The sequence below is a fragment of the Conger conger genome, chromosome 11, assembly GCF_963514075.1.
Source record: "Conger conger chromosome 11, fConCon1.1, whole genome shotgun sequence".
Taxonomy (NCBI): domain Eukaryota; kingdom Metazoa; phylum Chordata; class Actinopteri; order Anguilliformes; family Congridae; genus Conger; species Conger conger.
In genome coordinates, this window is record NC_083770.1 from 5,435,894 (window position 1) to 5,457,937 (window position 22,044).

Below are 22,044 nucleotides of genomic sequence, written 5' to 3' on the forward strand. Positions count from 1 at the left end.
ATGGGATAAACTGCCCAAATCCAGATGTGCAAAGATTGTAGAGACTTACCCAAGAAAACTCAAAGCTGTAATTACTGCCAAAGGGGCTTCTACAAAGTACTGGATTAAGAACCTGAATACTTGTGAGAGATTTAAGTTCTAGATTTTGAATAATTAGCAAACATTTGCCAAAAATGGCAGTTGTATCCATTTATTAAATCTACAACACAGTAAAGTGTGCAAAAAGTGAAGAGTTCAGAATACATTCACATTTAGTGGGCTCAAGAATTATTGGCATCCTTGATAGATATTCACAAAAAATACTGTAAACTACAAAATAATAGTTATTGACATTGTTTATTTTACAACATATGTAAAGTAGTGTGATTTATTAATCACCCAATATGGATGTAAATACTCTCAAAGGTGACAGTCTACACTTCCACTTCATATTCATGGTTTCATTTCAATGCTAATGTGCTGGAGTACGGAGCCAAAAGAACAGAAATTGTACCACTGTCCAAAAACTTACGGACCGCACTGTACCTTAATTTAATTTTTCACTTTAAGCTATTTGGATCTGAGTTTAAAATATGAACATGACATAGTACCGACAATCAACTTTTGTATCATGGTATTTACATGTTTACCATTTTACATAAAAAGCAGTTTTTGCCTTAAGTATATAGCAGAAACACATTTCATGCTACTTTTAACATACTTATGGTGATCACTTCTGTCTGCAGAAAGAAAATGTGAGGTAATTTCTCCATTTTGCCACAATATAAACCAAAATATAAACTTTATAGGTCCAAATGTCGAAAGTATAAAACGAACAGACCTGGGTCAAATACGTAATGGTTTTGATTCAAATACTTTTCTCTGTCCGATTGATCTTTCCTGGTGCAATAGAGCCAACCAAGAGGACCAGGCCAGGTAGAATTTGCACTTCTTGACAGTATGTCATTGGTTCCAATACACCAGACAAGCGCAGTAATGCGTAGGAAAGTATTTGAATCCAAAACAATTGTGTATATGACCCAGGTCTGAGAACAATAGAGTAAAACATGCCGTATAAAAAGCATAATCTGAAGAATGCTTGGTGCAGTGCAAGGGCCAATCTCTGCCAGCCTCTCCTCCTTTCACTCCTGCTTGGACCACCGTTGTCTCCGCAGCAGAAGCAGTGGCAAAACGAAAAGGGCCGAACTGACGACAAAGCACACCTGCGATCCAGCCAACCAGTACACTGAAAAAATATAAAACGGAAAGCTGTGTTACTATGCTTTTAAGATTTTTGCAACCATATATAGAGAAGGATGAATTTCGCACATTATTACCACACCTCATAGATTTTGACAAAATACAGACCTGCAAGTACATCAGGGCTAAGCAAGGTGACAGGGGGGTATGGTGGGGTAGTATAGGTAGTAAAATAAAATTTAAAAAGTACCAAGTGAAAACATCTTGACGCACCATGACTCAATTTTATTTTACGTATTTATTTTTAATAAATTTTATTGACATAAATAACACATATACCTATAACAATACATGGCTGGGGATAACGCTCAGAAAGCAGGAACTGACTTAAAGGTACAATCGCTAATTTTGGACTTCTAATGGCCATGATAGGAATAGCACTAACAAACACCTTCAAACCACAACACTGTTTATCCCACCCCTTCTCTGTGAACGCGCTGACGTTGAAACGCCATTGGCTGTGGCATTTAGAATCAGCCAATGAACTTGAATTCCGTTATACAATGTATTGGCACAGAGTGTCGGGCCATCAACTGTATATATTGAAAAACGATTTTAAGGACTATAAAACAGGCAGAGGGTGAGTCAACATGTCAGTGAGCCTTTTTCAATGATAGGAAAGGACTTAATAACCTACACAAACAACCCACCCCCCACCCTTTTTGTCTTCAATATGTTTTGAAGTTTCAGTCTTAGATCGAACACCTGCTGTCACTGATGTTACTGTAATAGGGCAAAAAGTGGTGAGCATCAACAATGTTGAAGACAAGCAGAAATGAAAGGTACAGCAGAACTAGCTTCCACGATAAGACATATACACGAGTGACACAGATTACATTACATTACATTATTGGCATTTGGCAGACGCTCTTATCCAGAGCGACGTACAAGAAAGTGCATACCCATACCCATAACCAGGGATAAGTTCGCTGAAAGATCCTAGAGGGATCTTTTGGGGGAATTTCTTAAATTTGATAAACATCAACACTGATAAAAAAAATGACGTCAAATCTCGTAACATCTTCCAGGAAGGGGATGGAAAAAAACAGGTGTTTGCCGTTTGGATTTTGTGTATGACCATTGCCTCATTTGTTTTCTACTCTGACTCTCGCCTAGCCTGTTTTGATTTGTTTGCTGATTGGATTTTGACCCTTGCATTCCTTACGACTGTGATTCCTGCCCAGCCCTGAGGTTTATTTACATTTGTTTAGGCAGACAGGACCGGAGTTCAGTCTGCAGTGTTCGTTTTGTTCCCCCTCTCTATTCTGCACTCCATCTCCAGGGTGCAGGATCCCCCATCCTGTACCTGTGACACGGCCTGACCGAGACCCCATCCTGTACCCTGTCACGGCCTGACCGAGACCTCATCCTGTACCCTGTCACGGCCTGACCGAGACCTCATCCTGTACCCTGTCACGGCCTGACCGAGACCTCATCCTGTACCCTGTCACAGCCTGACCGAGACCCCATCCTGTACCCTGTCACGGCCTGACCGAGACCCCATCCTGTACCCTGTCACGGCCTGACCGAGACCTCATCCTGTACCCTGTCACGGCCTGACCGAGACCTCATCCTGTACCCTGTCACAGCCTGACCGAGACCTCATCCTGTACCCTGTCACGGCCTGACCGAGACCTCATCCTGTACCCTGTCACAGCCTGACCGAGACCCCATCCTGTACCCTGTCACAGCCTGACCGAGACCTCATCCTGTACCCTGTCACGGCCTGACCGAGACCTCATCCTGTACCCTGTCACGGCCTGACCGAGACCCCATCCTGTACCCTGTCACGGCCTGACCGAGACCTCATCCTGTACCCTGTCACGGCCTGACCGAGACCTCATCCTGTACCCTGTCACAGCCTGACCGAGACCTCATCCTGTACCCTGTCACGGCCTGACCGAGACCTCATCCTGTACCCTGTCACAGCCTGACCGAGACCCCATCCTGTACCCTGTCACAGCCTGACCGAGACCTCATCCTGTACCCTGTCACGGCCTGACCGAGACCTCATCCTGTACCCTGTCACGGCCTGACCGAGACCTCATCCTGTACCCTGTCACGGCCTGACCGAGACCTCATCCTGTACCCTGTCACGGCCTGACCGAGACCCCATCCTGTACCCTGTCATGGCTTGACTGAGACCTCATCCTGTACCCTGTCACGGCCTGACCGAGACCCCATCCTGTACCCTGTCACAGCCTGACCGAGACCTCATCCTGTACTCTGTCACGGCCTGACCGAGACCTTTTTATCCTGCATTATAGTAGTAGCTATAATTTGTTTTGTACGTTTATAAAAACGTTTTAAGACTGTTCTATATTTTGATGATGGGTAGCCTGTAGCAGTGGGCAGAATTTCAAAGACATCTGTAGGCAAATTCACATGATTTTATTGCAGCACCACAGCTGTGCTGCAAGCTCACAGCATAGCTGAGAGGCACACAAAAAAACACTGCAGCTCATCTTAGATCTGATTAGAATCAGAAATGTTACTTGCATTTTTATTACCTTTGAAATTAAATTTAAAAAAAAACAGCATAAGAGATCATTCTAAGGAAAAATTACAATGAGAAAAATTATAATTACAGTGAGAAATGACAGTCATTTCAGTTCGACAAGCCAGCTTTCATGAGACAAAAACAATTAGATAGGATTTTTTCAAGCAGGCACAAACAGTGTGTGTTTCGGTTGTAACTTCAAAATTGGGGACAGCATTTTTTCAATAGATTATAAAATGAATTACAAAACAGATTTAATTATTTAAACTTTCAAATGTACCTGCCATTACAGTGATTTATATTTTCAGTTATAATAAAATAGTAATAGTAAAATGATCTAAAGAATTATATTCCATTGAGAGATTTTATTTGTCAATTTCTTATCAGAGAGGGATACGACTTTTGTAGAATGGCCCATATACAAACATGGTGTATTTTACTTACTCTATTGGATTGAAGTATGTATCAAAATGTAATTTCTAAACATACATAAAAAACTCTTGAATCTCCTCTTTAATATGAACACAATAGTTTGGGCTGAAAACACGGACCCAAGCTTGGAGCTGAAGCGTTTGTGTTATTCTCACCTGCCGTCTCAGATTATAGACGTGGTTCATCATAAGTCCGTTGTGCATATCCTTTTTTATTTAATTATTATTTTTATTTTATTTTATTGTGCATATCTCTTTTGGATCACAATATCATTCAGAGCAAACCCATGATTTGTGTTGGCAGTTCACCAGATAAAGGTTTTCAAAGCAAATTCTTTGCCTTCCTAAATTGTGCAATTCCACACTGGTTTTATGAAAATACCCTGAGAATTCCCTTTTATTATCTTTTCAAATAAATTTCACTCCAACATGCTTAAAACATATACATCTATCAATAATTAAGTAAGAAACTATTCTTGCTGATCTATAGTAGTATGTCCAAGTGTTCCATGCTCATAACTTGGTTGGGTAGCACTGTACAATGAGGTTACATTAATTACCAGTGACTAATGTAGTTAAACATTAATGATGTACAAATACATTGATTGAACATGACCGTAACTTTGTATTAATTAACAAATACATGAACTAACTACATGGTTATTTATACATTATCAAAACATAGGCTAAACTTAAAATGAGTTAACCATTAACAAATAGCCTAACTGGTTTATGGATACCTGAATGGACATTATGTAGTAGTCAAAATGAATGAATGATTTACAAATACATTAACAAGTCATGAGTTCAAGTCATCCCCTGTCGAAGTAAGTTGACATAGTTACCTTTGGTGCAATTCAGCATGGCAGAATTCAGCTACACAAATTGGAGCGGTTTAATTTGACCTTCACGTCACTACATTAATTTACAATGATTTACCACGTTAAAGGTAGGAAGATATTGCCCATTTCTCTCATTTCTACTTTCCAATCCAGAGCCATGTTCACGCTTATAACTAAAGCACCAATCTGCTGAAGGTCAACATTCACAGTTATGCAGGAATTCATGTTAGGGTGACTGTAAAGGACTCACCTGAAGATGCCAGAATAGGTCCTAGTGCTCTAGCCAGCGCGCCCAAACTCCGCAGGATTCCCATCACCGTACCTTTCTGTGTGGCTAAGCCTGTAGAGGCAGAACATTCATATGCTTTTGAATGTAAACAAGTAAAAAAATTAATTAAATGTAATGACATTGACAATAATCAATAATCACTCACCATATTCAGAGACCTGGGCTGATAGACAAGGAACAACAACTGCAGCTGCTGCAAGATTAATGAAAACTAAATGAACTTGCAGAATAAATGCACAAAATATGTTACATTAACTATGTGGAACGGACAGGTCTGTACTCATTAACCTCACCCACAATGCCCCTAGGATGGTTCTATGAAATGAACCCCAAGAAGAGTGTTTGGTTGGAAGCTTTTCCAAGAAGGCCCCATAAAATACTGAATGTGTGCTTCATGAAACTCATCTCCAGTGATGTGAAAACATATTTGCAACCTTTGTGATTTCCTTTATTATTGTGCATTTATCACACGGATCTTTAGACAAAATCTAATACAAGGCAAAGGGAAAATGAGTAAATACAAAACACATTTTTTAAGTAATTTAATTTTTTAAACCCATATTGCCCATGTGAAAAAGTAATTGCCCCCTTAAACTTCACAGCTTGCACCACCTTTAGTAACAATACAACCAAATGCTTCCTGTAATTTATTCACATTTCAGGTCCAGCCACAGCATCTCTATTAAGTCAAACACCAGAACTTTAATTTGGTTTCTTTTCAGTCATACAGATGTGGTTCTTCACTTCAGCTTCAGTTCAGGACAGCTCAAAAACGATCTGGTACAGAGCAGAATTCATGGTTCCTTCAATAATGGCAAGTTGTTACATTACATTACATTATTGGCAACGTACAGTTGATTAGACTAAGCAGGAGGCAATGCAGGGTTAAGGGCCTTGCTCAAGGGCAGCTGTACGGATGTTATTGTGGCTACAACGGGGATCAAACCACGACCTTGCATGTCCCAGTCCTGTACCTTAACCACTACGCTACAGGCTGCCCTTATCATCACACTACCACCACGTTTGATTGTTTGAATTATGTTCTTACTGTGAAATGCTGTATTTGCTATATGCCAGACATATAAGGACCACTTTAGAGGAAAGTGCAGGACAAGCATGACAAGCCTGAAGTGGGGGGCAATTGATATTGTCTCATGACAGTGAATCTGAGAGAGAAGAAGTGATCACTGTGACAAGTTATATGAAGTTCCACTCAGGACTAATTTGTCCATAGAATATTATCATAGAAGGCTTGGGGATTAATGCTAGATGCCACCCCTCCAGTGATCAAGATTCTGCTGTTTGCTCATTGAGTATCTCCAGCTACCTACTGGTAAGTATTTTATCTATGAACATTGTGTTGCATTATGTTTCAGATGACACTCTTGAAACGTTAGCTGTTGTTAGCCAGCTCTATTTACATTACTTCAGCACTATATTTCATTGTCTGGGGGACTGCAGCACAAGCCTGAGCAAAAGTTCCAGGTGTCACTTTTAGACTGGGAGGTTATCAACCAAGCTGCGGCAAATACAACAGTGACATGCAAACATTAGAAAGTCAGCCTAAACCTGACAAGTATTCAGTAATTGAGGAAGTCAAGAAGGGGGCAAATACCTTTTCATGGCACTGTATAATTGGGCTTCAAGGTATAAAGATCTACCAGAAAACCTTTGATTCAACTGTCAATTACATTCAGATATTTGTTAATTTAGTAAATGATAAATAAAACAAACCTTTGAATTAGTCATGTAGTAATGTTCCAATTCTATTGTCACTTCCCTGCTTTACCACCCACACCAAAGACAAGTTTTTATTTAAAAGAAGCATGAGATGTTTTTGAATAATAACCTCATAACCAAAGACCTATTTACTTAAAACACCATGTTTGTAAAGCTTACCAAATGAGTACAGAAATAACCCCATGTAGAGCATAGTCAAATTGCATGCTAGTCCAATGAGAATGAAGGCTGGGATCAATGATATGATTGCCTGGAAAAAAAACAAGTTTTAAAACTAGGTTTAGATTTTCAGTAGAAACTCTCGAGTTTGCAGGTCATTGTACTTTTGACAGTATACATTGTCATGTGTGGTACACTGGCTGCCTATTGCTGCACACATCCGCTTCAAGGCACTAGTGTTGGCATTCCAAGCTGCTAAGGGGACTGCCCCTGTACATCCAAATTGCTCCCTACACCCCAGCAAGACCACTCTGGTCTGCTAGCTCAGACCTGGATGAAAGTGTTGTGTTGTGTCCAAGTACACAAATCCTCTACTTGAGTGAAAGTACCGTGGTAAAATATACTAAAATATAAGTAGAAATTTCTACTTGAGTTAAAGTACTGAACGATATTGATTGGAGGGAAACATAAAATTAACAGATATTTGATCAACATACATACCCACTGGTACACAATGATGTAAAATCTATATTCAAATCGTTTTACAGGAAGTGGAGGGAAAATAGTGAAGCAGTAGCTCACTATAAAAAAATAGCATAAAACATGAAGACTTTTTTGTGCAAAAATCACTCAATTTAAATACAACCGATCCCGAGATGGGTTTGGGTAATTCAGAAATATATGGGTTTTTTGTACAACTGTACATTTTATTACATTCGAATTAGACCTCGAAATTCTACATTTTGACGATCAATTGTCCATAGACTTAACATGGGGGAGACGCATGCTAATACGAATTAGGCTAATTGCATGTTACATTATTAAATGGACATGAGAATCACAAGAGACCGTTATGTTCAGCAACTGTATTGCAGCAGGCAGTAGATGACATTTAGCACACTGACAGGAGCAGCAGTCAGGCTGACGGACTGTCTAAATTGGCAAGCAAGCACTCAATTTATGAAAACAGAGTACAGTAGCGAAATAGTCAGGTACAGTAAAGCGAGGGTGGTCAAAAAGAGGCCAGCAGGGCCGGCGTACACAAATTTAAAACTTAAAACACTCCTGGATGGAGTTTTCCGAGCTGCACTCCTTTGGGGCATCTACCCTAGCTAATGTAGCTAGCTATATTGGCTGGCTACCATAATTAAAGCTAACGTATGGGGTATCCTTGACCCTATCCTTGAAATTAAACTGTTCCTTGGTTTTCCTGACCTGCACTGTAGGAAATTAAACAAAAACTAATTAAACATCCCACTAATTTTGCTAGCCAGCTCAGTGAGATAACAGTGCAACATTAGCTAACTAGCTAGTCAGCAACTAATGTATTAGAATAATAAATGTAGCTAGCTAACTTAAGTTAGCTATATACTGTAGCAACACTAGCTCAATGTAACCGCTAACTCTATAACTGTGGTGACTACAGTTATCTTTCAGCAGGACTTTTGTGGTTAACTCATGTCTAGCTAGATTAGATAACTAGCTGTAACTTGCTATGACCAGCACCTGTGGCGAAGCTTAACATAGTCTAAAAATGATCCCTTTCATAATTTGTTTCTGTTATCCAAATTGCATTAGCCAGGTAGCTAGCACTAAGCTAAATTGGTCTGTTTTGTTCAACTAGCGAAACGAGCCAATACCAATGTGTTTCATTCATTTCCATGAGTAACGTACAGCATAGCGTTTGAGGAAGCTCCATTGTTTTTATTGTTTTTTTTTTGTTTACTTTATAAGCTATTTTACAAAGTTATGGCATTTTTCAAAGCTATGTCTAGGTTTTTAGAGGCATTTTAGAGGAAAGTGCTGGACAAGCATGACAAGCCTGAAGTGGGGGGCAATTCATATTGTTTTACAGTACTTAAAGCATTATGCTATAAATAGATTGATATGGCTGTCCGAATGACATAAGCACTGTTTTCAACATATTAAGTGATTTTACCCATTCAACAGTCTTGATCTGATGACCTGGTTTGATCCTGCGTGCATATCCTCCCTGAATTACTGCCATGGTGATTCCAATGAAGAAAAACATCTTCCCCTGGTCCATGCTGCAAAATATAAAGATGCCATTTTAACATCAGTTGTGTTATAACAAGGTACCTGCTAGGGATGAGCATGGTTAAGCAATTAACCGGCTAACCGAAATGGATACTTGATCAAAATCAGTTTTAAACATTTTGTTTTATTAATCCTGCAGTATAGCGGTAGCTATAATTCTTATTAGTGTGACTGCGAAGTAACACACTACTGTTATTCAAAATGCAACTTGCATAGCAACCACCTAGCAACACCCTAGCAACCACCTAGTAACAACCTGTCAACACCTTAGTAATTACCAAGGAACATCTTAGCAACCATCTAGCAACACCCTAGCAACCACCTTAGCAACCACCTAGCAACACCCAAGAAACCACCACAAAACGAAATTACACAAAACTATGGATGCTCAAAAAAGCATATAACAGAGTTTTCATTGGATGGGCAGATGATTCCTCTAAGCCTTGCTGTTTATAAAAATGCTTTTAAGATTGTTCTACAGTCCCCTCCAAAAGCATTGGAAAGGCAAGTCCAATTCCTTTGTTTCTGTAATACACTGAATACATTTGGGGTTGAGATAAAAAGATGGACATAAGACAAGAGTTCAGTATTGCAGCTTTTATTTCATGGAATTTTCACATCGATGTGTTAAACTACTTAAACTACTACATAGCACCTTTGGTATCAGACCACCCAATTTTGGGTGAGCAAAAGTATTGGAACAGTTAAATAAAGTAAGTAAATAACACTTAATATTTGGTAGCATATCCCTTGCTTGCAATAACTGTATCAAGCCAGCGACCCATTGACATCACCAAACTGTTGCATTTTTATTTTGTGATGCTTTTCCAGGCTTTTACTGTAGCCTGCTTCAGTGTTTTTGTTTCGGGAGGTTTTCCTTTTGATCTCCTCTTCAGGAGATCAAATGCATGCTCAATTAGGCTACGGACTGGTGATTGACTAGGACAGTCTAAAACCTTCCACTTTTTCTCCCTAATGATGTCATTTGTTGTGTTGGCAGAGTGTTTTGGGTCATTGTCTTGCTGCATGATGAAGTTCCTCCCAATTTGGACGCATTTCTCCACATCTTGGTACTGATTTTTAGAGTTGCCATTTTCAGGCAACCATCCCTTTTCAGTGTTATGCCTTCAAAATATTTGGAGTTTGGAGATATTACTGCTGATACACTGCTATAGACATCTTGTCTTTTGTGCAACCATAAATTCATGAAGTTATTTTTTGCGAAACATTTTTTTCTGAAATCATGCCCCTCTTGTGCAGTAATATATCTAATTAATGTGCGTATGCTGACTTTTATTGTTTTGGTGGTCCAGCCTATTGTAGCATGCTTGTAAAGCCTATTATGGGAGTTCAAAAAATAGACTTTTAATCAGTTAATCAATTAAATGTCGCCTGTTAACCGAATCATGAAAATACTGAGTGCCCATCCCTAGTGCCTGCAAAGCACCTTGGTCTTTCCATTCATCAACTCTTGTTTGAGTCTTCTGCTTAGATTTACTTTTGGTGGATCTCTGGTGCAACCTGAACTTTGGGCACTTGACTTGTTAAACCTCCAAATGCTTTAAGCCTGGACTGTGAACCATTTTGAGCTTTGACCTAATTATCTAAACTCACTGTTCTTTATCCTCAATGCATAACAAGTTTAGCATTGACTTATCCAGGTCATGAAAATGTAATTGTTGTATTGTAATGTTCATTGACTTCCTTCAGTCAGAAGCTAGCTTTCGGTTTTGCCCAGTTCAGAGTAAAGTTCCATTGAGGTTGTTTCCCCCAACACATACCTGGTGAACTGGAAACGCTGATGAGTCAGAAAGCTGAGTGTGAACTCCAATCCAGAGAAAAGAAAAATGTAGGAGAAGTAGACCAGGCCGAGTGCTTTCAGGTTCTCCATACCTGATGTCCACCAAAAATAAAGTAACAGGCACTCTTAAAAAAATATGAAGCTATGGTACTGGTTCAACTATTGAGGAACATAAATATTGAAACATCAATGATATGGTTTGGGCAAGCAGGTATGTGACTCACGTTCTTTGGAGGGCGAGTCCTCTCTCCGTGTGACAGCAGAGAAATGGAACAAAGCCACTGGGTTCATAAGGTCCCCTGCTCCCTGGATGCCGGAGGACATTGAGGAGGCCTGATGTATGAAGCAGCAGTTAGTATGCTTGCAATGCCATGACTGACAGCAGTAGACCATTTGTGAACTGACACATCCATACCGCTTTCAGACAGACGCGGTTCTGGTTCTGGCTCTGGTTCCGTTCTAGAGTCTTAGAACCTTGGTGCTTTCTGGCGAACCAGCCCACGTCCATACCAGTTTAAGCAGAACCAAAGTTCCACCACCCTCCATCATCAACAGAGGGCGTTGCTCAATGCACAAGGCAGGCGGAATATGACACGCCCACGGTTCGCCCATGGTCTCATGGTCCCAGTCTGTCACACTACCTTGTTAGTTGATCATATTTCCATGTTTGTTTAGCAAGCTGTCTTATGAATGAACGCCAGAAACAAAGAAACCTTTCCAACAGGTTGACAAGAGCTCACCTTTGTGTCTTTATGCAGAGTTTCAGGTAGCATGAGGAAGATGAAGAGTAGGTCTGATGTGGAGAAGAACAAAGCCAGTAGAGCTGGGCCAAGGTAGAACACCTCTTCCAAACTGGACCTTCGGGCAAAGTATGCCCCAATCAGAGGACCTACTGTGAAGCCCACTGAGAAAGCTACACCAATCATTGCCTGACAACAACACAAAACACATTGAGAGTATTTCAGATTCCTCAAAAGACATTCTTGCTTTGGCTGTAATTCTTGGGTAGTAACACTGGGTAGTGAAGCAGAAAAGCTGACCTCACAGATAGGAAAAGAGGAAACATGACTGGAATGTGTCCGGATTGAAATGGCATTCCTACCATTCCTCGACTTCGTGCTTTGGAGCAGGACAAGTCAGCCACAACGGCGGTGCAGAGGCTGACATTACCCTTGCAGATGCCCCCCACCACTCGGGACAGCAGGAACATGCTGAAACTGCGGGACAAAGCCCACAAGGCATAGGAAGACATCAATCCCACCTGAAAACAAAAAGGCCCACATAGGTATTTGTTGGTAGATAAAATGTTACATTTGTTTGTAATCAATATTATCCATAGTTCCAAATGAATGTAGTTTAGATGGGAGGGGGCCAGGTATAACACTTATATGAATGTTATACATGCACAGTTCTGTGCATTAGTGTGTCAGTAGAAGAGTGCAAATTTGAGATTACAAAGCATTCATTTAAAATGTTACAGATAATGTTTTGTATTTCATTAAAAAAAGCAAAGTAACATATTAACCCCTTAAGTATCACCCCTTTTCTTAATGCAAGCTTGAAAATTACATACCCAAAATAAAATGCAGACTTATTCTTGAACCCCTTTGACTACAGGCATCTTCTGAAAGGTAACCATTTTGGGTTTGTTTTCCAAGAGTCAGAATTACTAAATTAAAGTTAAAAAAACTCAAACACAGCGGAAGTGGAAAGATTCAGTGAAAAGATTATCTGTTTTTGAGTGGATACAGATTATTGTGGCAAAGCCTGACGCATAGAAACACAATGGAGCCACAGCCAAAACACTGGACAAATCCCATTTCAAATTTTATGACAATATTACACTGCACAATGTACATGTAAGTCTTTAATTTAGCAATTAAGCTATAATCTGATTTACAATGTTGACATGAAACTATTAAGATGGCCCATAATAAAGCTTGATAATGCGATTAAATACTTCTTCTACTTCTGATTTTTTCCCTAAACAAGGTGGTCATAAGCAGTATTGTTTACACAGTTACAAAATGGGATGGTAAACGTTTATAAAAACTGATGATTTGTCACATCCCTAGAATCGAACATATCATTTTCATGGCTGAATAATCCAGCATGTTGTATTTGACATAAAACAATGGGCCAGTTGAGATGCAAATTCAGCTTAGTCCTGGACTAAATTAGGTTTTCTACATTTAAAATAGAATTTAGTAAAGACCCAACCCTGTGTCCCAGCTACCACCCCCTATCGCTCATCAACACCGATCTCAAAATTATCAGCAAAGCACTAGCCACCCGAATTGAAATGGTTACCACATCACAAATCTATCCAGATCAAACCGGATTTATCAAAAACACTCTTCAAACAATATGCATAGGCTTTTCAATTTAAATCATATAGCGAATCAAAACGAAACTAAAACAATAATCACTTCACTAGATGCAGAAAAGGCATTTGACAGAGTAAATTGGACATGCCTGTTTAAAACACTCGATAAATTTGGCTTTGGAGAATCATTCATTCACTGGATAAAAATATTATATAATTCACCAATGGCCACAGTTTCTACTAACGGACTAACATCACAGAGTTTCACACTGCACAGAGGGACCAGGCAAGGATGCCCACTCTCACCAGCTTTATTTGCCTTGTTCATTGAACCACTAGCCGCTGCAATACGTCAAAATGATCAAATAAAGTGAATCCATACCCCCTCTACACACCACAAGATCAGTCTTTATGCAGATGACATATTGCTCTACCTACAAGACCCATCAAACTCCCTGCATGAGGTCATCAGTCTCATTAATTCATTCTCTCAAATATCCGACTATGCTATAAATTGGACAAAATCAACTTTTTTACCCATAAATAGTGCCGACTAGAATGCTACATCTCAGAACTCACCCCTCACCTCCACTAGCAATATTTAATATCTGGGTATAAATATTTCCACCAAGCTGTCAGAGTTGTTCCTCCTTAATTTCATTCCATTAATAAATACAATTGAAGATGACTTAAACTGTTGGACAAACTTACCACTATCTCTAATTGGCAGAACAGCAACTGTAAAAATGACCATACTACCAAAAATAACTACCTCTTCAGAATGATTCCAACCCAGCCCACCACAAAATGGTTTAATTCATTAAACTTCATCAAAACTGAATTCTATTGGAAAAATAAAACGCCCCGGATCAATCGAGGACTGGAAGCCCCAAACTTTTATCAATACTATTTGGCAAACCAGCTAAACTACATCACAAACTGGATTCTAGCTACCAACTGCGGTATGCTAGTTTGAAAGTTGATTGTACTCTTCAAGGGTTCTGATTTTCTGTATGTTTACACTAGGACTTGGAACTGTACTGTCCTCTCAGGTCCTCTTTGCACTTGTTCTTGTGTTTGATTTGCACTTTGTTGTAGGTCGCTGTGGATAAGTGCGTCTGCTAAATGCCATGTAATGTAATGTAATGTAATGTAAATTCATCCCAACCAACAAGACAACCCATGGATAGAAATAGAACAGAATGTAAAGAAATTTCCATCTCCGATCTACCATTCCTCAGTGCTTCAATAAAACCCCACAACTGCATCACAAAAACACTGTCATTTCAACAACTCTGACTGCCTGGTGGAAAATTTACAAAATCTTTAAATTCCCAATGAACCCATGCAAATACACTCCAATATGGCACAATCCTGACTTCTTGCTTAACAAAACACCACTTTCCTTCACCTCATGGAAACAAAAAGGTATCACACATCTTCAACACATCTTTCAGGATGGCACCTTCAACACCTTCCAGGATTTGGTCCATAAGTACACTACTGGGGAAGAGCAATACCTCCAGTACTTTAAATTAAAATAATGAACAACTACTTACAACTACCTTCGCTAATGGATGAAATTAATAAAAGAATCAACACCAAAAAAATTATCTCCAAATTACACCAACTCACCATTTCTGGAAACAAGTCACAGACCAAACGTCTCCCATTATGAGCTGTAGCATTACACTCTGTCCATCCCTCTGTCTACTAGGAGACCTCTCAACAATCAACCCACCAAATCAAAATTCCAAACCTATACTCATTGCCCTAGCTATCGCCAAGAAAACCATCCTCTTAAACTGGAAAACAAGACACAAAATAAACATAACACAAATCTTCTCAATGAACACATATCCATGGAACTAATCTCACACCAGCACCAAAGCTCACACTTGGAAAACATTTGGGGTCCTTTCATAAAATCATTCAATTTGCCTGTGGACTAACCCCCCAACCCCACCCTCACCAACATATACTCACATACTCCAGAAACTCCTCTCTGCAATACCATATCCCAGTCCAGCCTATCCATAATCATGCATATTTTCCTTTTACTGTTCTTTTTGTTTGTTTGTTTTTTTGTATTTAAGAATGTATTATTCATGCTCATCATGTTATCTTTGTATTTTATTTTATTTTTTCCCCATCTTTATTTTTATTATTATTATTACTTTTCTCCCTTTTTCCACACTATCCAATCAAGGCTCCAATCAACAATCCAGCCTGTCCACCTGTCTGTTTGTCTGTTCATCCTCCTGTCTATCTGCCAGTTGGCCAACACATGTGTACACAAGTCACTCTTTCCACACTTATTTTTTTTAAATGCTTTTAATTTATTGTTATTTTTAGTTACTACGGTGTCTGTTTTGTTTTAACCTCCCCTCAAAGGCTTCATACTGTTTTCTCTCTCTCTTGTATTTTCTTTATTCTGCAGTAATTATAAATGTATTTCTGATACTCGTCAAAACTAGATTCATACCCCAGGATGTACATAACACCAGTGTCAGGGGTTGGTTCCTCAGTTGCAACGAAGGAATGCACTCTGACCACTACACGACTTGTAGGAGCTGGAGTAATGTGAACACAAGAGCAGAGAGGCTGAACACTCAAAGACGCTCAAAACAAAATAATCTGTACTGAAGGCTTCTAGCGTATAATGTATATTGACACAAGAACATACGGGCATGCAAATTCAAGAGCAAAGAACTAAGCAAAAGGCATTACTAATGTAGGGTCGAGCACAGGTGCAAACCATTACGAATTACCACAGGTGAAGACAATAACAAGACAAAAAACCCGAAATACAAGACGATGGCACCCTCTGGTGATCCACAGAGGATGTAGCAACCATAGTCCCCACAACAAGGACAAACATTTGGAGTGGATTGGTCAGAGCAGTAAAATTTGATGTGTTTCCCAAAGGTGGGCACCAGTGTCCACAAACCTCTCCATATTGGAATATTGTGTGCACCTTTTTCCCTCCAGGAGCCATTTATACAGAGGGTGGTCCCCTCTGGAACCCCAAAACACAACTTTTTTTTTATTTTTATGTGTCCTTTTGGAGAGTTTCTTTCAAAGGCATGATGGTGTACTGCATGTCCAATCAATGAACTGAAATACAAGCATGATGGCCAATGAGAAATCAACTGCTAGAGAGCTGCTTTATCTATAGCTTGGCAAGCAGGTGGAGTGGTTTATGATTGATTTTGTCCAAAACTCCTGTCCAGCGAATATTGCATTTATTTGGAAACTTAAAATTAGCTTAATTTTTTTCAAATATGGTCCCACGGGTTCACTGTGCATGACATTTATTTTATTACATCCGATTGATTTTTTTTTTCTTCGATCAGGTAAATCTCATTGTTGATTGGTTCAGAAAGTGCACTGGATTGACAGAGTGAATCTCTGTGGTTTTGATGATTCAAACCACTTTGCTTGGAAAACATGAACTCAGGCTGAATACCTGGTAGAATAGAATTGAGGGTATAAGCACAATGGGCCCTATTTTAAAGTTTAAAGGGATTTTGGAGGGGACTGCATTACCGTTGCGCTGCCTATAGGCCAATTCTCACCAAATTTTTTATAACTGCTTAATTTTGATTAGCTGATCGTGGCCATATTTCTTCAGATACTGTATTACTTTGTCATTGTACATGAAATTGGGAGCTGACAGAAAGACATAACATGCAAAGTTTAAATTTGATTGGTAAATTAATTGAGGAGTTTGAGGCATTATATTTATATTCCTCTTACAGCACTTACTACATTGGCATGCAGCCCCAGATGCTACTATTGCACAAGTTTGCAAAGTTGCATGATGATCAGATAAAGCATTGAAAAGTTACAGCTGTTTCAGTAAAAATGGCCACACCCACAACAATTGACTGACATGTCATTGTTTGCAGCATCATAAAAACAGTCATAACTTTCATTGGGGTTAATCCCAGCATGCTCTGTCTCTGATTTGGTGAAGATTTGATGACCTTAATGGAAGAAAAAAACGTGTTTTCAAAAACATGATGCTGATGTTGTTACTTGAAGTTATTAATTGGAAGGAGTAGGATCTAGTGATGCAATTATTGTATTTTCCCTTAACAATAGCACATAGTACACACTTTCACACATTTTATGGGGCAGTAGCAGGTTAAGCTTCAAGGTACTCACCAGGATTTGTGATGATTGGACAAAGCACTCATGAGTTACACCTGTTTTAGTAGGCCCATAACATTTGATTGTCATGGAGAAAGGTTAATTCGTTAATGTAATGTAATGAAATGGTTTGCTCCTTTTTCCCAGGGTTACACCAGGCCTGCGCTTTGCCAAATTTGGCGAAGATTGTTTCAGTTTTGTAGAAGAAGCAAAAAAAAGGAAAGTCTAAGAGGTTGCCGACGTTATTTATTAAACTTCTGCACAAGTTTGATAAATTACCGTACTGCTCCCTATTGGCAATTGTCAACAATTATTTTGTTAGCACTGTACACGCTGACCAGTAGCACACATGGACCAAATTTCAAGATGACAGGACCTTGGTCCATCAAATGCAATAAACGGAAGCCACACAGGCAACCAATTTGACCAGTTCACTTATCGATAGTTTTCGCTACCAAGTTTGAATGTGGTCTAACTTGCTAAGATAACTACGTAGCTATAAAGCAGTGTACTCTTGTAAATATAGATGTCTTCAAAACTTGAGCAGCAATGACTCAACTTACTTTTATTATACTAGGGGTGCGGATGGATAACAACTTAAATGGTTAACCAAAACAGCAGCCATTTTGCATCATTTTTTGATTTGGGACACAGACAGGGTCCCGCCTCCTTCTGCAAGGGCCGACCACAGCCAACGACATGCACATGCAAGGCAGAAAAAATGCATCCAAAAATTCCAGGTTTTTCCAGGACGCATGGGAACCCGGTTCCCTGTGAATAGTATAGAAGACACCGGAATACCCACTGTGGTCAGCATCATCAGCGGTCTTCTCCCATAGTAATCGGACGCTGCCCCAGTGAGAGGTGAGGACAGGAACTGCAGCAGAGAGAAGAGTGACCCGATCAAACCTGAGAAGTAAAACACACAGAAAGTGACTACAAAGGTATGTTGTCATCCATGCTGGCCTTAAAATGAACATAATGGACAATAGGTTAAAAAATGTATTCAATGAGGCAGCTGATGTCTAAGAACGACTGAACTTTTCATTACCGCCAAAGAGAACTGTGTTGCATTTTGTTTCAATGGGAGCCCCAATAGCTTCTCTGAACCAATCCACAACGCTCTGGAGTGACTGATACACAGCATCCTGTTGAAAAGACAAAAGGTCAAATACAGCAATTTGTAAAATGGGCAGGACAAACCTTGCAATCTGATTAGTTACTCCTTTACAGTCTATTTCAATTATCAGTCTGCGGCTAACTACCAAGCCAGTTTGGCAGAACAGAACAACGTTAGAGTTTACTAACATTGCAAAGCAACCACCTGGTACTATCTACTGGACCATGGAACTATTTTCTTGTAAATTATTCTTGTGATGTTAATAAAAACATTCAAATGTTTAAACATGCCCCGATATTATTTCAATTACACAACAGAGTGCCTAATTCATAATGCTGTCACTATGTAAAAAATACTTAAAACTCAATTTTGCGATCAAAAGAAAAAACGCATTCAAGTGGTGCACACTGCTACTGCTGATTTTCCATTTTTTGATGCCCTGTTATAAGGCATCAGTAAGGTAACATGGAAAAGGGAAACAATGGTCAACGAGCCAACAAGCCCAGTTCAATTTAAACAGCTTATGCTGCTCCCTTGGAAATATGCTGTCCTCATAACCTGTTTGATTGCTCTACTTTATGTTGTAAAATGTTGGAAATAAGCCTCCTCCCACTGGATATCTGGTTCCCATGGAAGATCAAACAGGTTATGACGACAGCATATTTCTGAAAAACAAGTAGGCTCATTTCCAACGTTTTACATAGTAAAGTAAGTAGTTTCCATTTAATATTCACTTTTTTGCATATGTGATATCAGGTAACAAAAAAAATCTCAATTTTACAACAAGGAACTGATAAGACATAACTGTGTGTATGCTTCATATTAGCCAGTCTGTCCATAACTGTCCAGTCCAGTCTGTTGGCATACCTTGTGGTTGTAGATAATGCTATGGCTGTTTGGGCTTGATGTTACTTTGTTATCTTTTGTGCTGCAACACTTGCCCAGTCTGGGCTAGATCTCTGCCACATGCAAAAATATGTTTTACATACCGATAACATGTATTTGAATTCAAGAAAATTATGCCTCCAAGAACATCAGGCATTGTATATATTTTACAACCAGTACATAGAATGTCTGTTTCAAGACACTGGGCAGGTCGTGTAAAACCGTGGTGATACTGGACTACTTACTTCAGTTTGTCCATAGTGGTCTAGAATAGAGGGAAGAAGAGGTAGAATTAAGGTGAATCCAAGCAAATCCAGGAGCAGGGCGAAGAAAACCACCGCAATAACCCTTGAAGAGCCATTGTCCTCTTGAGAAGTTGTATCCGAGCGTTTCATCCTGTCACGAGAGGGTGGCTGTCGAGAATAAGACACATCTGATAAATCTGATAAGCGTACAAAAAGCGGTAAGCCGATTTGGAGCACTGAGATGCCCCAATATTGAATGCGTGGAACACAAGCAAATCGATAAGCTCATATAAAAGGAAAAGAAAGCAGTTAATGTAGTAATAGCCTATATATTTTTCTTTAAGACAAAGAAAACTTCTTGCACTTCAGAGTCTTGGGTCCCACCCCTTCGCACAATGATAAACTAAGCTACCAGGAAGTTCTTGTCTATATCAGCGAGACAATAAATATCTTAATGTAAACAGAGTAGCTGTGAACACGAAATCACTGAATCACACGATGGCTACCGTGATGCCAAAGTACAATAAGGAAATGAGTAGCCGACTTCCCACAACCTATCATCATAAAATAACTTCATATATCTAAATAAGGAAGTAACCAAGTTAGCTTCACAAGTAGGCTAAAGTAAAAGGAAACACAGAAATAAATTGGCCTATGTGACTGTAGTTTTAAAAACAGTAACGAATTGTCATGGCAATATTTTTGCCGTGGAAATTTACAACTACTTCACTTCAAATCCTTCTTAACGTTGGCCAATAGTTAAATAATATTGTCGTCTGTACTATGGGATCACTATGAGTCACTGCAAATAAGTACATGTGGCTTCCAGCCTATTTGTGTTTAACATACATTTGTAGCGGAAAGTGTCTAAATTCAAGGAGTAGCCAACTCGAGGCAGTTTTCTTTTCAGAAGTGCATGTAGCCTATGCTTCAAAAACGAGCCGTTTACAACATCCATCCACGAATTCCAATCGCTAAACTAGCAGCTACATTCTCGTTGACGCATTAGCCTACCTTCAAAATCAGTGGCGTATCTTGGGTTTGTCTGTCTCCAATACTGAATGACTGAACATTCTGTTTTCATAGTAATGCATGGCAAAATCTGCCTTCTAATTTCTAGAGAACCAGGAAGCGGTTTCCTATTTCACTTTCTTGCATAGGAAAGAAATGTGACGTATGCATACAGAATCTGCCGGGGTAGTTTGAAACGTTTCTGTTTTAAGAGATGTGTATATTAAATACAATTTAGACCAATGACTATGAAATTGTATTTGGGTATTCCTCTGGGTCATCCGGTGCCTTTTCTGTCCCAAGTAAACACCTCTTTGATATTTGCTGTAAAATATGTAACATTATTACTCCAAAATAACTTCAATTTTAGGTTTAGGTCTTCTTCGTCATATTAACTGAAATCTATGTAGCTATTAACCCTCTAAAGAGGTTTGGGTCTGTGGGACCCGTTTTCAATGTTTACTAAAATAAAAATCCATCCATCCATTATCCGAACCCGCTTATCCTGAACAGGGTGGCAGGGGGGCTGGAGCCTATCCCAGCATACATTGGGCAAAAGGCAGGAATACACCCTGGACAGGTCGCCAGTCCATCGCAGGGCACAAACACCATTCACTCACACACTCATGCCTACGGGCAATTTAGACTCTCCAATCAGCCTAACATGCATGTTTTTGGACTGTGGGAGGAAACCGGAGTACCCGGAGGAAACCCACGCAGACACGAGGAGAACATGCAAACTCCACACAGAGAGGCCCCGACCGACGGGGATTCGAACCTAGGACCTCCTTGCTGTGACGCAGCAGTGCTACCCACTGCACCATCCGTGCCGCCTAAAATAAAAATGATACAACAAATATTTTTTTCAACCTTTGACTCATAACCCTTGGCTCATTTTCTGTGAAGAACATGTAAATTAACTCATTTTCATTGAGTACACACTGTGCACCCCCCTACACATTTACATTACATACAGTATGAGGTTTACAGTGGTGTGAAAAAGTGTTTGGATGGATTCCTATTTTTTTGCACGTTTGTCACACTTAAATGTTTCAGATCATCAAACAAATTTAAATATTAGTCAAAGACAACACAAGTAAACACAAAATGCAGTTTTTAAATTAAGGTTTTTATTATTAAGGGAGAAAAAAAAATCCAAACCAACATGGCCCTGTGTGAAAAAGTGATTGCCCCCTAAACCTAATAACTGGTTGGGCCACCCTTAGCAGCAACAACTGCAATC

The 22,044-nt window shown here is 39.5% G+C and overlaps 1 protein-coding gene across 1 annotated transcript; it reads right to left on the reverse strand.

Moving 5' to 3' along the window:
• Positions 1–317: 317 nt before the first annotated feature.
• Positions 318–20,943, reverse strand: mfsd10 (major facilitator superfamily domain containing 10). The gene is made up of 13 exons (XM_061261708.1): positions 20,805–20,943; positions 19,791–19,958; positions 18,592–18,688; positions 18,346–18,449; positions 12,162–12,320; positions 11,800–11,988; positions 11,284–11,392; positions 11,040–11,151; positions 9,140–9,248; positions 7,201–7,291; positions 5,447–5,494; positions 5,263–5,352; positions 318–1,225 (listed from the first exon to the last, which is right to left on the reverse strand). Exons 2-13 carry the CDS (start codon positions 19,938–19,940, stop codon positions 1,122–1,124), a joined length of 1,362 nt encoding a protein of 453 aa, XP_061117692.1. The 5' UTR covers positions 19,941–19,958; positions 20,805–20,943; the 3' UTR covers positions 318–1,121.
• Positions 20,944–22,044: the final 1,101 nt, after the last annotated feature.

Bases quoted from the DNA above. Each gene is read 5' to 3' on its own strand.
- mfsd10 (XM_061261708.1), bottom strand. From the start codon at position 19,940: ATGAAACGCTCGGATACAACTTCTCAAGAGGACAATGGCTCTTCAAGG. The intron at 12,321-18,345 runs GTGGGTATTCCG...TTTTGTTTTCAG, and splicing joins CGCTGATGATGCTGACCACA to GTGGGATTGATGTCTTCCTA. The intron at 9,249-11,039 runs GTATGTGTTGGG...TATATTTTGCAG, and splicing joins CAGCGTTTCCAGTTCACCAG to CATGGACCAGGGGAAGATGT.